Source organism: Camelina sativa, chromosome 1 (assembly GCF_000633955.1).
Source record: "Camelina sativa cultivar DH55 chromosome 1, Cs, whole genome shotgun sequence".
Lineage (NCBI taxonomy): Eukaryota > Viridiplantae > Streptophyta > Magnoliopsida > Brassicales > Brassicaceae > Camelina > Camelina sativa.
Window position 1 is genome coordinate 8,842,977 of NC_025685.1, and position 12,142 is coordinate 8,855,118.

A 12,142-nucleotide genomic window follows, 5' to 3' on the forward strand; every position below is an offset into this window, starting at 1 on the left:
TAGTGTTTGGTTTTTTTTTTTTTTTTGTCGTGTGAAGGTTTGTATTGAGTGACACAATTTGGCTTTTTTTTTTTCTCAAAGATGACACTACCTGTTCTCGATCGAGTAAAATTGGGTATGACTTGGTTTCATAATTTTTCATGACTTGATTTCAGTTTTCAAACATATACACTTTGTGAAACAGCTATTTGAAGTGAAAACTTATGAATTTACCAAAAGAATTATTCAATATGATGATATGAACCAATACAACATCTAATATCGAACCTATTGATCAAGTCTATGAACAATTTTATTGAAGGACCCAAAAAGTCTCTATTCCCAGCTACAGATAGCTCAACATCTACATACACTCAAAAACCAACTGACGCTAAAAAAACCACTGACCTTGGTGATCTTGATTTGATTGACTCAGAGATGGCAGTAATTTGTTCTCTAAATGAGAAAATCCTGATACAAAGAGCCTTAGGAGCTTAGGTTCTGGGAGTAAGGATTTCGTTGAGGAGCAAAGATCTGAATTTGTTAACATTACCGAACCAGCGGCACATATGAGCCACAAGAACCTCGAGTTGATGGGTCTGGTTAACGTGGCTCTTGCGAAGCTGTTTCACAAACTCCTGAATTGAATACATGTCCCTCCCCCTCTCCAATCCAAGCCGAATGAGAAGCTTGTCGTTTCTAATCCCCATGTGCAAACGAGAGACAAGACAGTCAATGGTGTCAAGATCTATGCTGAGCACAAAAGCACCCTTGGCAGCAGCATTGAGCTGAGAGATGTTAGTTAACTCCTTCTTCTTAAAACTGTGAGGCAGGTAGGGACTGCACAAGGGACCTGCAACAACAACAAGGGTGGGAAATGCATGATAGGCGATAACAACCGCAGAAGCAGCAACCGCTACAACAGCAGTAACAAAACATAAGGCAGAACCAGCTGTGGCATAGTGGAGGTGGCGGACCCGTGACTTAGACTTACGGAGACGGGTGTCCAGCTTGTCCTTCAGCTGGTTAATGCATAATTTGGTGTCTTGAAAGCTGAGAGATTCAGGAGATGAGAAAGGGTTTTCAAACGTGTCGAGCTTAAGAAAAACATCGAATGCTAAGTTACAGAAGGACTCGTCAATGGCAGGGTTACCCCGGAAGAGTTCTAAGAGAGGTGTGTAGAGGTGGAAGCGGGCACTGTGGACGTTCTGGTAAAGATTCAAGCAAAGGCGGGTAGCATCTTCGCTGTGTGGGAAGTAAGTAGAGACGAGTTGGGTGAGTGTAGTCTGCTTGGCGTCTCTAAGAGCTTCTTGAACTCTTTCTTTGTTTGGTTTGAGCTCTTGAGAGAGAAACAACTCAAGATTTTCTGGTGTTGGGTCAATCTCTAGAAGCCGTGAATGTCTGTCGTTGTTGGAAGGAGTTCGAAAAGCGTGAGCCAACTCGCGGCTGAGGTTAAAAGTGGAGGAGGCCACACCTTCTGTACAACAAAGAGTCAAAGACGAACTCACTATTCACTCAGGCATTTCAACAAACACCTGGTGGGCAGTTTCTGGAATTAAAAAAATTATATACCTGTGGAAGGATGTGGATGAGGGTCGTCGCCGAGAGAGGCCTCCGGAGAAGCGGGCTTAAAGCAAGGACAGTGCGGCATTGAGAGGGAAGATGAACTTGATTCATCAATGGAAAGCTACTCAACCATCATAACAGCTTGTAACGTTGACTTTTCACTTGTACTCAATTCAATGCCATTAATAATTTATTTTTTTAGATTATCATATTTGTTCTCGGCCAAAGAGCATCTCCAGACTCCAAGAGATACTGGGCACAAAACATACATGATTGGTTCTCCAATATGCTCTTATAACAGCTCCTTTGGTTTTTATGGTTTCATAATCTATTGTATCAAATTGGGTTGGACTTGGTTTCATAACTCATCATGAGTTGATAAAGTCAAGTAACCAGTAAAAAACAGATAATATCAGCAATGAGCTTTATAACAAAGGCTATGGTGTGTAGAAAACCATACAATGAGGAATTGCATTTACAAAGACTTCCCATTTAGTTTTTATACAGCATAGAACAACACAAGAACCTCAATTTTTCTGTTTTTTTCTTTTCTTTTTCTTTTCTTATATGTCAAAGAGAATATGCAGTCTAATGTCGAAATGGACTCAGACCAATACAAAATTGAAAAAAAAAGTAAACTATAACCTTTCTCCTTTTCTTTTACCTCCAACTCTAATTAGTAAAGTAATGAAGCTGAGAACAAATTCTTCAGCAGCTAAAATGGTTTGGTTGGAGAAGTGGAAACATGTTCCGTATCTGTCATGCTTGCAACAAGCCTAATCATCATCCTCTGAATCTGCCATTAACAAACGAACAAAACAATGGTTACTCATAATCCTTAATAAATCCACACTTACACAGCCGACAGGACATACAACAATGAAGAATATAATTAGTTTGGGGCTTTGCAAGTCATTAAGGAAGTCATTTGCTCATAAAGTTAGCCGGTTTAACGATATAGAAAAATGGCCCAGACTCGAATGAAAGATAGACAAACAGTTTTACTCAAAACAGAGCTAAAACAAAGGTACATAAGTCTTACCGGATCTAATGTCTTCTCCCACTTTTCCTCTGTTTTTAAGCAGTCTTACGATCATGGCACAAATGAGATACCACCAATATATGTGGAACACAAGAAGCATCAGTAACATTGTGTTGAAAGAATAGTACATGAATGTGCCTTCAGTTGATGTCATATCCAAATAATCCAGGAGTTCAATGCTTTAACAAAAAAACAAAAAAAGTGTGTAAGGTCAGATCAAGCATAGACAACGACCATTGTAGGTAAAAAGAGTTAAAATAAAGTGTATCTACCTAGTGGCCCAGATGATCCAAAATGGGAAGTATATCAACCGTAGCAACAGCCAGGAGATAGCAAACAGTGCAAAGAAGACACTTGCTCCAAATTCTTTTTCAGAGTACTTGAAAATTTTAGCAGTTTGCATAAACACGTCACTTGCATCATGAAGGGCTAGGATGATTGCTCCAATCCGGAAAAAACTGCAGAAGAAAACAAAAAAAAATCCCCAAATAATCTTTTAAGGTTGCTCTATAGCTCACTAAACAACAAAACATGAGTCAACTGTCGAATCTTTTTAACAAGAAAACAAATGCAAATTTTTCTTTTTTGAGTTTTAACAATCCAATCAAAATCTACCACAGATAAATAAGAACTCTATTATACAGATTTTCACAACAAATCATGGACTGATGATGCAAATAGATCAAAATTACCTGGTTAAGTAGGAGTAGCTAATCAAGATGATTGTAATAATATGGTGAGACATCATAACAGCAAAATCTTTTCTTCTGGTCTCCCATGCAAGCAAAGCGGCAATACCATACACATAGAAACCGCACTGGCACATATAGTAAAGCATTACTGAAAGCCTACAAACAAAAACAAACATTAGATAACTCATTTTTTGTTCCATTATAATGTCCAGGGAACTACGCCATGTCAATATATGTCTAAACAAGAAGCAAAAGCAAGATATGAAGAAGAAGAATACTAACTTCAAATCTTGATTAGGCCAACCGTGGAAGTAGAGTTTGATATCTGTAGCCCAAGGCTCGTGATAAAGGATTTTGAGAACGAAAAGGTCACAACCAGCATAATACAAAAATATCCACAATGACTCCTTGCATTTAACGATCTTAGCCCGTGTAGCAGCATCATTCAGTTTGATCGGAGCAGAACCAGTACTCACAAGCCACACAGCTATCCTCTGATATAACAATCCAATATATACAAGAATCAACCAACAAGCTCATTTGTTTATAATATCCAAATTATCTATATATATATATATATATATATATATAAATACAAGAAAAAACATGTTATGTTGTTCTCGATTAAATTCAACTGTCAACGCAACCATCATGATGATGATGATGATGATGATGATGATGATGATGATTAATTTAAGGCGAATTTAATAATATGTCTCTGCTAACGTAATCAATTTTCCAAAGATTCTTACTTACTTGAAAGACGAATCTATCGAGGAAGAGCCTTAAGAAGAAGAATCCGAAAGCGAAATAGACAGCAATCTGGAAATGCCAGACCTCTATCGACGGCGGCGGTTTAAGATTCTTTACGAAGGCGTCTACGCTGCGTGACGATACGGAGTCCATGTCCGGCGCCGGGAAGGAGAGAGAGAGAGAGAGAGACCTCTTTTTTTATTACTGAAGAATCATCCAACGGAAAGAATAAAATGTTTTTTTTTTCGTCGGGGGAACAAAAAAATCGCCGGGAAAAAAACAACCGCCGAGAATTTAGTGATCGGAAGGGAGAAATCGATCGGAAGGAATCTTTTGCGTGACCTTATCGGGGGGGAAGAGAAGAGAATCGGAGCACGTTTTGATCCCTCCGGTGAGGAGACAGATGGAAATTGCAATTAAAAAGCTTTTAGCGAAATTGAAATTGATGTTTGGGATCTCATCACGACGGCCTTCCTTTTTTTTTTTTTAATATTTATATATTACTTTATTGTGTATTTTTTTTTATTTATTTATCGTATCAACATAACAACTCATCATACTAATAACTAGTATTTATTAATTATTATTGTTTTGGTAGGGATAACTACTAGTAGTATAAATTATTATGCTCATCTTGTGTATTTTAAAAAATAAAATTTATGAAGAATTGGATTAATAAGGGCAATATTTATAACCAAAATTATATATTTTCTAGTAAGATAACCTTTTGAACCTGTTGTACAAAAAATAATAATAATAATAAGTAATAACCTCGAACCAATTAAAAACTAAAAATAATAAGATAACTATTCAGCCAAACGAGAATAATTATAAGAACACACTTAGGCTCTACGATAAGGATTGCATTAACTTTAAACCAAAGCAGGAGCATACGCATGATGCTCAAGTGTAAGCAATGATCATGTCCCCTTAATTAGCTTCCAGCCTTTTCATATTTTCGTATTTAACATCGTTAAGTCATCTATATTTAATTGTTTATGTTTGTATTTTGTATGTTAATAATCTTTATGTACAAAAACTTAGCTTTACTTAATATTAACAATGCAAGTGGTATTGGCTAGTTTCGTTGTTTCAAACTTTTAATTTTCTCTTCCTAATTTGAAGTCATTGACAACGAGTGTTTTGTCCCCATTGCTATAGTATTCTTCTAGCTGGGACTACTTTTCTACGTCAATGTATGTGTTCTTGATATTTTCCTAAAAAGTGTTTTTTTTTTTTTTGTTCATATATAACATCTTTAAATTTATAACTATTCATCTACGTGACAGATCAATCATAATAATATGTATGTTCTGTATGATATAATATTCCTACCAAATATTAGTCGGTGTAGCTATTGTAATCTTTTTCTTTCCGGTAATCACTTGTCAATATGATTCCATCCACGGCGTTTATAGAACTCATGCTTTCAGCACTGGTCTTCTTATTTGTCACGCTTGGACTCATTTATTTCTAAGTTCTAACCAAAGACTCTTTTTTTACTGCCACTTCGTAGTTCGTATATATATTAATTTATCTTTTTTTTCCACAAAATATATATTAAAATTTATCTAAGTCACTTACTTCTGTCTACATATTTGATTAATCTAGCTAGACTCTCTAGTCTTCTCTAATTACGTTGTCAAATTTGTCATCTATAAACCAGTTAACCACAATCCTTCATAGTTCATACACTCCTATATAAATTCGAGAACCAGTTAAAAATGGGCTTCTTCAATTATGTTTAAGCCCGATGGATAGTTTTAATCTGCCAATTTATTAAGTGACAATTCTAGGATATGTGAGTATGTAATGTAATAGCCTTGGGCGCAAGCCCAAAACACCATATGATATGAGAACGTAATCAATGTTTGGTCAGCACCAAATATTTGAATCACCAAGTGGAAGTTCTCGTAGCCTTACTTTTGAATTATATAATCATTAAACCAAGTTTAAGGACCAAATAATCTGAATGGTTTATGTTTGACGAATATAGCTTTTTGGTTGTTAGTAGGTTTAGCATTTGGATATTCGGGTTTGGTCGAAGCACCCAACTAATTCCGAAGATGAGTAGGCACTAGGCACGCATGTTAATAGAGTTTGCTAAACAAAGTCCACCATCCATATATAAAGCATTAATTCAAGACAAAGCCTAAATGAACAAGTGGCCCATGCGCTAACAGTTTGTAGTTTATACGCAGTGAAATCGAACACTGTAATAAGCTTACGCTCTTGGTACTAGACACATACCATTGTTCCATCACACGTGGGTTATGTTTACATATAATCTATATTTGCATGTAGCTAACTTGAATCTTCGAAAGCAAAGAAGATCATGATTAACACTTCATCAAATTCAAATCATCAAATTTAATACCTACAATTCTACGTTACATTAGTTAAGAAAAAAACAATTCTTTTTGTGTCACTTAACACCGATATTAGAAATCAGTTCCTTCATAATTTACTTTATATGAATGTCTCTTCAAAACACTCTGGTCTCTGGCTATCAAAATAATTACTTGTACATGCATATAATATCTTATTATGAATTAAAATTTCACCTACCACACACTCAACGGGACAACAACTATTAAATTTTCGACACAAAAATAAAAGATTGAAACAGATAAACTACAACACGTAGATACATAAAGATTAAGTTCTTTTTCATTTTTTTTGTTTGTTTCGTTTTGTTTTACAATTGGAAAATAAAATGGAATATATAGTTGAAAAATGGCGATGTTTGGTTGCACGAGTAGGAGCACCAAACAAAAATGGTATATTAAATAGACTAAAAACTGAAAAGGAAACCAGTTCGTAAATTAGGTCCCCCTTAGCTAACTTTACATTTTCATTGGTACAACACTTAACACTCCCATGTTAAATTTACACCCCAAATATTATCAATAATAAATAATGATATATAAATAAAGGAATCCTCCTTTTTATATGATCAATGTTGATACTTCTTCTTTTTCCCCATTTTTTGTGTGGTTCTCATGTTAGTGTGATGATTATCTCCTCATTTTTTAGACTTGCGTTTGCATATTTCAAAATATTCTGTGATACAAGAAAAACCCTAAAAAAAGTTACGTAATTTTTTGTCTAGATTTTTTATTTAACAATATGAGATAAACGCAAATTTCAAATAAATTGGATCCTAAAACTTATTACTAATTATTTGGTAAAGAAATATCGTTCAAATATGTGTATAGCTTAAATCTATTAGAATGGGCTACTCAGATCGTACCGGAGACAAATCCAAGCATCATATATATGAATAAGGCATGCACATGCCATTGTAGTTAATCACTTCTAACACTAGGTATGAAAACGCTTTGAATTATTTTTTAAGGGTGTATTTAGAGATAAATAACCAAAATATATCTAATAACGATCAGTTCACTTATCCGATCAGAGTTTGTAAGCAAGCAGTCTCTTGTTAGCATATGTATCACTTTCCTAATTTTACGTCTGGTTTGTATTTGGTGTGATTTAACTACCCTATGCTATGCATCCCTAATTGTTCTTCTAGCTAGTATAGCTACTGAATTCATCACATATCCAAATGTATAGGTTGTGTTGCCATTACCCTATATTGTAATATATATGAGTTAAATTAAATGGTGTAATATGTGAGATGTACCTCCTGCTGATATGTTTAGATACACATGCATGTTTACAATAACATAGAGACTATGTTCAGGGTCGGTCCACCCATAAAGCAGCCAAAGCATTTGCTTTAGGCCACACAATATAACAAATATTTTAGGAGATGATTCTAAATAATTTGGATAGGTCAGCTGGTTATGTATTAAGTTCATTATTTGATTATTTTTGGGTTAATTCATTTTTTAACAATAAAATCTCAAAATATTTGATTTAGTTTGGCTACTAAATATTATAATATTTAATAAAGTATTTGATTTAACTTTGGTTATTAGATTGTTTTACATTGTTAAAGTATTCAATAACTTTTTAAATGTTTTCCACTATATTTTAGTAAAAGAAAATTATTAGTTTTCATATGGAAAATCAAATTAGTGAAATATGCTTTTAGGCCACCAAAATTCAAGGACAGTCCCCTATATTTTGTCCAATTAGTAAATTTAGTGTCAGTTACATAGGTACAAAAAAAAGTCACAGCCTAACGGTACATAAGTTAATTCTTATATATGTATAGAACGCAATTTCAATTTAAGTTTTCTAATTAGACCTAGATTTGAAAAGATCTAAAATTTCTACAGTTTATTAAAAGAAAAATAATAAAGGGAGGCAAATTCCTCGAAGTCGAAGATATGATGAAACGGACCCCAAATTTTTTTTTAAAGATTTTATTAAAGACGAATAACTTTTTTTTCTAGGTGGCCAATTAGTTTAACGACACGTGGCATAGTCTATGGAGGTGAGAAGATGCTCGTAGCCACGTCATTTTCGCAGTCCACTCACACATAGACACACACACCTCTAATTTTTTTCTTCTTCTTTCTTTTTCACATTCACGCTATTGTGCGGTCGTGGCTGCTCCCTTCACGTGGGTCTCTCAATCTTTGATTTTGTTTACGTTTACCACCAAACATAGGATTATAGAATGACCATGTTCGAACTTCGAATGGTAATTTTAGATTTACCGGAATCGACATTTTTTACTCCATCATAGTTGTTACATGTTACTTAAAACACCCCCAAGGAATACAATAATGATTTTTAAAAACTTGGAAGGGATTTTAAATCATCGAAATTAAGCTAATCAAGACAAAGATTAATTAGTAATAGAATACAATGAAGGTTTTTAACAACAACTAAAGAGGATGTCCACGATGAAATGTAGCGAGAAGACCGTTTTGAGGGATTGGAAATGGACTGTATTGTATTCCTTTCTCTCCTCCCTTCACTTCCCATCTGCATACACAAACCAAATACCATCATCATAATTAGTACATCACATGTGAAAAGCTTATGTTTTTTGAGTCATGTACTTTAGGAATAGTGATGTGTTTAATCATGTTTAGACAAGTTACTATTACAAAAGTCTTAATTGTGTTTTGCGTACGATCATAAATTTCAAAATCATGTTTCTTTTGACACGTTTTTAAGATGGTAACAGACACTACAACAAATATGCACATTGTTAACCAGAGAAAAACGCTATCATAGGTCTTTGATAGCGTTTTCATGAGCGCTGTTTTAGGGCACTGTTATTATATGTACCCCATATACAATAGCACTTATTACGTATGCTATGTTATAAAAATATAACATAGCTTTAAGAAATTGCTATATTATCAAGATCATAATTTTGAAAAAATTTATACAACATTTGTTTTTTCGTGCTATGTTATAGTTTTATAGCATAGCTCTAATAAACTGCTGTATTATCAAGATTATAATTTTGCAAAAATTTATACAATATTTAATTTTTCGTGCTATGTTATACATATCTAATATAGCTGTTGCGAAATGCTGTTTTATCTTGTTTACTGTGCTATGGTATATTCTTTTATCATAACGTTTACCTGTACTTTTATAGCATTTTCTGATATGTGATTATAGCACACATAACCTGTTTTATAAAATCTCATAAAATCTGATTAATAAACGTCTCAGATCCAAAATACATAACAAAAGTCTCAAGAACATCAGTTTACCATCAAAGTCTCAAGAACATCCAAAATAAACAAGCAATCTCAAGTACTTAACATTACACAATAAAACCATCAGTTTAAGACATAATGACCTTGTTCTCTGGCCAAGCAATGCAGGAGCTAAGTGCATCTTCAATAATCTCTATTTCATCGGATGGCCTCCAAACTTTTACATTTTTCACCTTCACAACATCTATCCACACTTTAACTGCATTAGAACCCAAGCGAGTAAAGTGAACCTTATGTTCTGGATCATTTGTTCCCCATCGTCCTTCAGCCACAACCCTATTCTTTTCAGTTAAATCCATCAACTTGCACTTCTTATTCTCCTTGGAAATAACTTTATTAATGCGCTGCCATGTTTACAATATAAACCATCAGTCATCATATAATTAACAAAAACAACTTCATAACATATGAAAACACTTACTGGAGACTTCCTGAGAGGAGACTGTGATGGTAAAGTATTCTTTATTGGTGATATTGGACCCGTTGCATCATCAACAGGAGACTCAGAACCAGATGCAGACTTAGAAGACATAGATGCAGATTTGGCCTGCGATGCAGCCTTTGAAGCTGTTGCTGAAGTTTTGGACTCTGTAGCAGACTTAGAAGCTGTGGCTGCAGACTTGGCCTTTGATGCAGACAAAGAAGCATGTGATGTAGCATTCTGACCAGTTGGAGTTGAGGGATTTTCAAAATCAACCTTACTCAGGGGCCAAGATACGTAAGCCATCAAACAGTCCTCAAGAAATGACATTTCAGCTGTAGGTCTCCATAGTGATGTATCAGGCTGCTTTACTGAATCCACAAATACTTTAACTGCTTTTGGTCCAAGAGGAATTCCGTTAACCAACGCACTTGGTTCTTGTGTCTCCCAACGCCCCTCAGCAACAATGACGTCACCCTTAGACAAATCCAATAGTTTACATTTGTTTCCTTGTATACCCTGTTAAACACAATCAGTAAACAAATCCAATATAATTAATTAGCATTATAGACAGGGGTAATACATTGCTAACACATTGCTAGAAATTATAAATACCATAGGGGCAATGTCTTCCATTTGGATGTTGTTGTCTACCAGTCTACACTTATCAGTTGGCCATGCGATTATATGTCCAACAGCTTCTTTCATATGAAAGATCTTTTGTGCAGGTCTCCATAGAAATGCATCTGGTTTATATGCAGCTTCAACTAACACTTTGAGATCATAAGGGCCAAGACGACAGTCATTCACTATGTCATCCGGATCAGAAGAAAGAATCCGACCCTCACCAACATTTTCATCAATGTCAGACCAATCAACAAACACACACTTAGGATGTGCTCTTTTGTTTACACTCTGCAACAATTTCATGAGCAACTAAGAATCATAAACGACACTAAGAAGAATCACTTAGCTGATATGAAAAGAAGTAAGAATATGTTACTCTTGCAGCTGAGTTTTCATCCATTTCAGCTTCTGGTCTCTGTAACATAAACAAAAATAACATCAATTTATATTACTCTAACTGGCTGATGAATAGTAGAGAACTCTTAAGTATCTAACCTGATTCTTGATTCTGCCAAGTTCACTTTCCAAGGCATTGACCTGTTTTACTAATTTTACTTGCCGCTCTTCCATTTCAGCCATACACTTGCTCTGCATTTGTAAACAAGCTAATTTGGTCTTACTCATGCCTCTACCCATTGCCCTCAGCCTACCAGAATTGTCAGGTCCTAAAAGCTTGGCGAGGTGATCTTCATCTGGATTTGTTAAAAATGCTGGAGCATCACTTCCACCAATTTCAGCTGCTTTTTGCTGAAAAACATAAAGACAGTTTCAGGTTTTACTAGTCGATAACACACTATTTACTGGTGTACAACTCTATTCAGACTTACAATCAAATCAGCTGCATTCGTATCTACTGGTGTACCATCCTTTTTGGTGCGAGACTTGATCCAAACATCTAGTCTTGTCACGCTGGAAGGATCTTCACTTTCAGCTTTCTGTTCCAGAAAACAAAATTTCAGTAACAGTACAAGCACTATGTATAATAATAAACAACATAGTTGTAGTATATATGCTTGCCATTTCTTCTGTTAGTCTGCTGATCCCTTTACGACTAGTGGTGTGAGGTATCTGATTCTTTCTTTTTGCTTTATATTTCTCACTCACGGCCTAATAATGAAACATGTTAATTACTAATCACCAATCAACTACTAAACAATTATAATCACAAGTAATTACCTTAAATGCAGCACTAGTTTTGAGTTTGACAAATTTTTGCCAATCAACAGGACCAATATTTGGTGGTCTCAAATTCATCCTCTCTTGGTTATTTGCAGCCAAATTTATAGCCTTCACCGTGACAGACTTGTGTGATCGCCACAAATGTCCCATCTGGTGAATCACAGATATCCTTTGCCAATCTTCATCAAGCTCAAACCTTGCCTGCATTCACTTACACTCACACCAT

General features: G+C 34.9%; 5 protein-coding genes across 9 annotated transcripts in view; 1 reads left to right on the forward strand and 4 right to left on the reverse strand.

The window, feature by feature from the left end:
- The window catches only part of LOC104705592 (protein CYPRO4-like), a 2,898-nt gene extending 2,719 nt beyond the window's left edge, over window positions 1–179 (forward strand). The window contains exon 3 of the mRNA XM_010421620.2: window positions 156–179. Coding sequence (XP_010419922.1) covers window positions 156–179 — 24 coding nt within the window. The remainder of the gene's footprint in view (window positions 1–155) is intronic.
- Window positions 10–1,876, reverse strand: LOC104784172 (UPF0496 protein At3g19250-like). Of its 5 annotated transcripts, none has more exons than XM_010509257.2 (4): window positions 1,552–1,876; window positions 974–1,456; window positions 533–832; window positions 10–450 (listed from the first exon to the last, which is right to left on the reverse strand). In XM_010509257.2, exons 1-4 carry the CDS (start codon window positions 1,628–1,630, stop codon window positions 371–373), a joined length of 942 nt encoding a protein of 313 aa, XP_010507559.1. In that variant the 5' UTR covers window positions 1,631–1,876; the 3' UTR covers window positions 10–370. The 5 variants fall into 5 exon arrangements, with proteins under 5 accessions (XP_010507559.1, XP_010507549.1, XP_010507553.1 ...); XM_010509247.2 differs by having other exon boundaries at window positions 929–1,456; XM_010509251.2 differs by having other exon boundaries at window positions 10–832; window positions 929–1,456.
- Window positions 1,991–4,194, reverse strand: LOC104765789 (LAG1 longevity assurance homolog 2). The gene is made up of 6 exons (XM_010509228.2): window positions 4,036–4,194; window positions 3,562–3,773; window positions 3,280–3,435; window positions 2,860–3,045; window positions 2,588–2,766; window positions 1,991–2,341 (listed from the first exon to the last, which is right to left on the reverse strand). The coding sequence occupies exons 1-6, from the start codon at window positions 4,183–4,185 to the stop codon at window positions 2,322–2,324; spliced, it is 903 nt and encodes a 300-aa protein (XP_010507530.1). The 5' UTR covers window positions 4,186–4,194; the 3' UTR covers window positions 1,991–2,321.
- The window catches only part of LOC104784217 (abscisic acid 8'-hydroxylase 4-like), a 7,650-nt gene continuing 4,169 nt past the window's right edge, over window positions 8,662–12,142 (reverse strand). The window contains exon 9 of the mRNA XM_010509276.2: window positions 8,662–8,937. Within this exon, the coding sequence (XP_010507578.1) occupies window positions 8,838–8,937 (100 nt within the window). The 3' untranslated portion in view covers window positions 8,662–8,837. The remainder of the gene's footprint in view (window positions 8,938–12,142) is intronic.
- Window positions 11,051–12,131, reverse strand: LOC104784207. The gene is made up of 5 exons (XM_010509267.2): window positions 11,914–12,131; window positions 11,755–11,844; window positions 11,565–11,672; window positions 11,233–11,484; window positions 11,051–11,152 (listed from the first exon to the last, which is right to left on the reverse strand). Exons 1-5 carry the CDS (start codon window positions 12,121–12,123, stop codon window positions 11,066–11,068), a joined length of 747 nt encoding a protein of 248 aa, XP_010507569.1. The 5' UTR covers window positions 12,124–12,131; the 3' UTR covers window positions 11,051–11,065.

Coding starts and splice junctions, on each gene's coding strand:
- LOC104784172 (XM_010509234.2), bottom strand. CDS start 1,630: ATGCCGCACTGTCCTTGCTTTAAGCCCGCTTCTCCGGAGGCCTCTCTC. Junction 1,457..1,551: donor TCATCCACATCCTTCCACAG/GTATATAATTTT, acceptor TTTGTTGTACAG/AAGGTGTGGCCTCCTCCACT. Junction 451..532: donor TCATATGTGCCGCTGGTTCG/GTAATGTTAACA, acceptor TCTTTGTATCAG/GATTTTCTCATTTAGAGAAC.
- LOC104765789 (XM_010509228.2), bottom strand. CDS start 4,185: ATGGACTCCGTATCGTCACGCAGCGTAGACGCCTTCGTAAAGAATCTT. Junction 3,774..4,035: donor TCGATAGATTCGTCTTTCAA/GTAAGTAAGAAT, acceptor TTGTTATATCAG/AGGATAGCTGTGTGGCTTGT. Junction 3,046..3,279: donor AGCTACTCCTACTTAACCAG/GTAATTTTGATC, acceptor TTTCTTCTGCAG/TTTTTTCCGGATTGGAGCAA.
- LOC104784207 (XM_010509267.2), bottom strand. CDS start 12,123: ATGCAGGCAAGGTTTGAGCTTGATGAAGATTGGCAAAGGATATCTGTG. Junction 11,485..11,564: donor CGAATGCAGCTGATTTGATT/GTAAGTCTGAAT, acceptor TATGTTTTTCAG/CAAAAAGCAGCTGAAATTGG. Junction 11,153..11,232: donor TTGGCAGAATCAAGAATCAG/GTTAGATACTTA, acceptor TTTATGTTACAG/AGACCAGAAGCTGAAATGGA.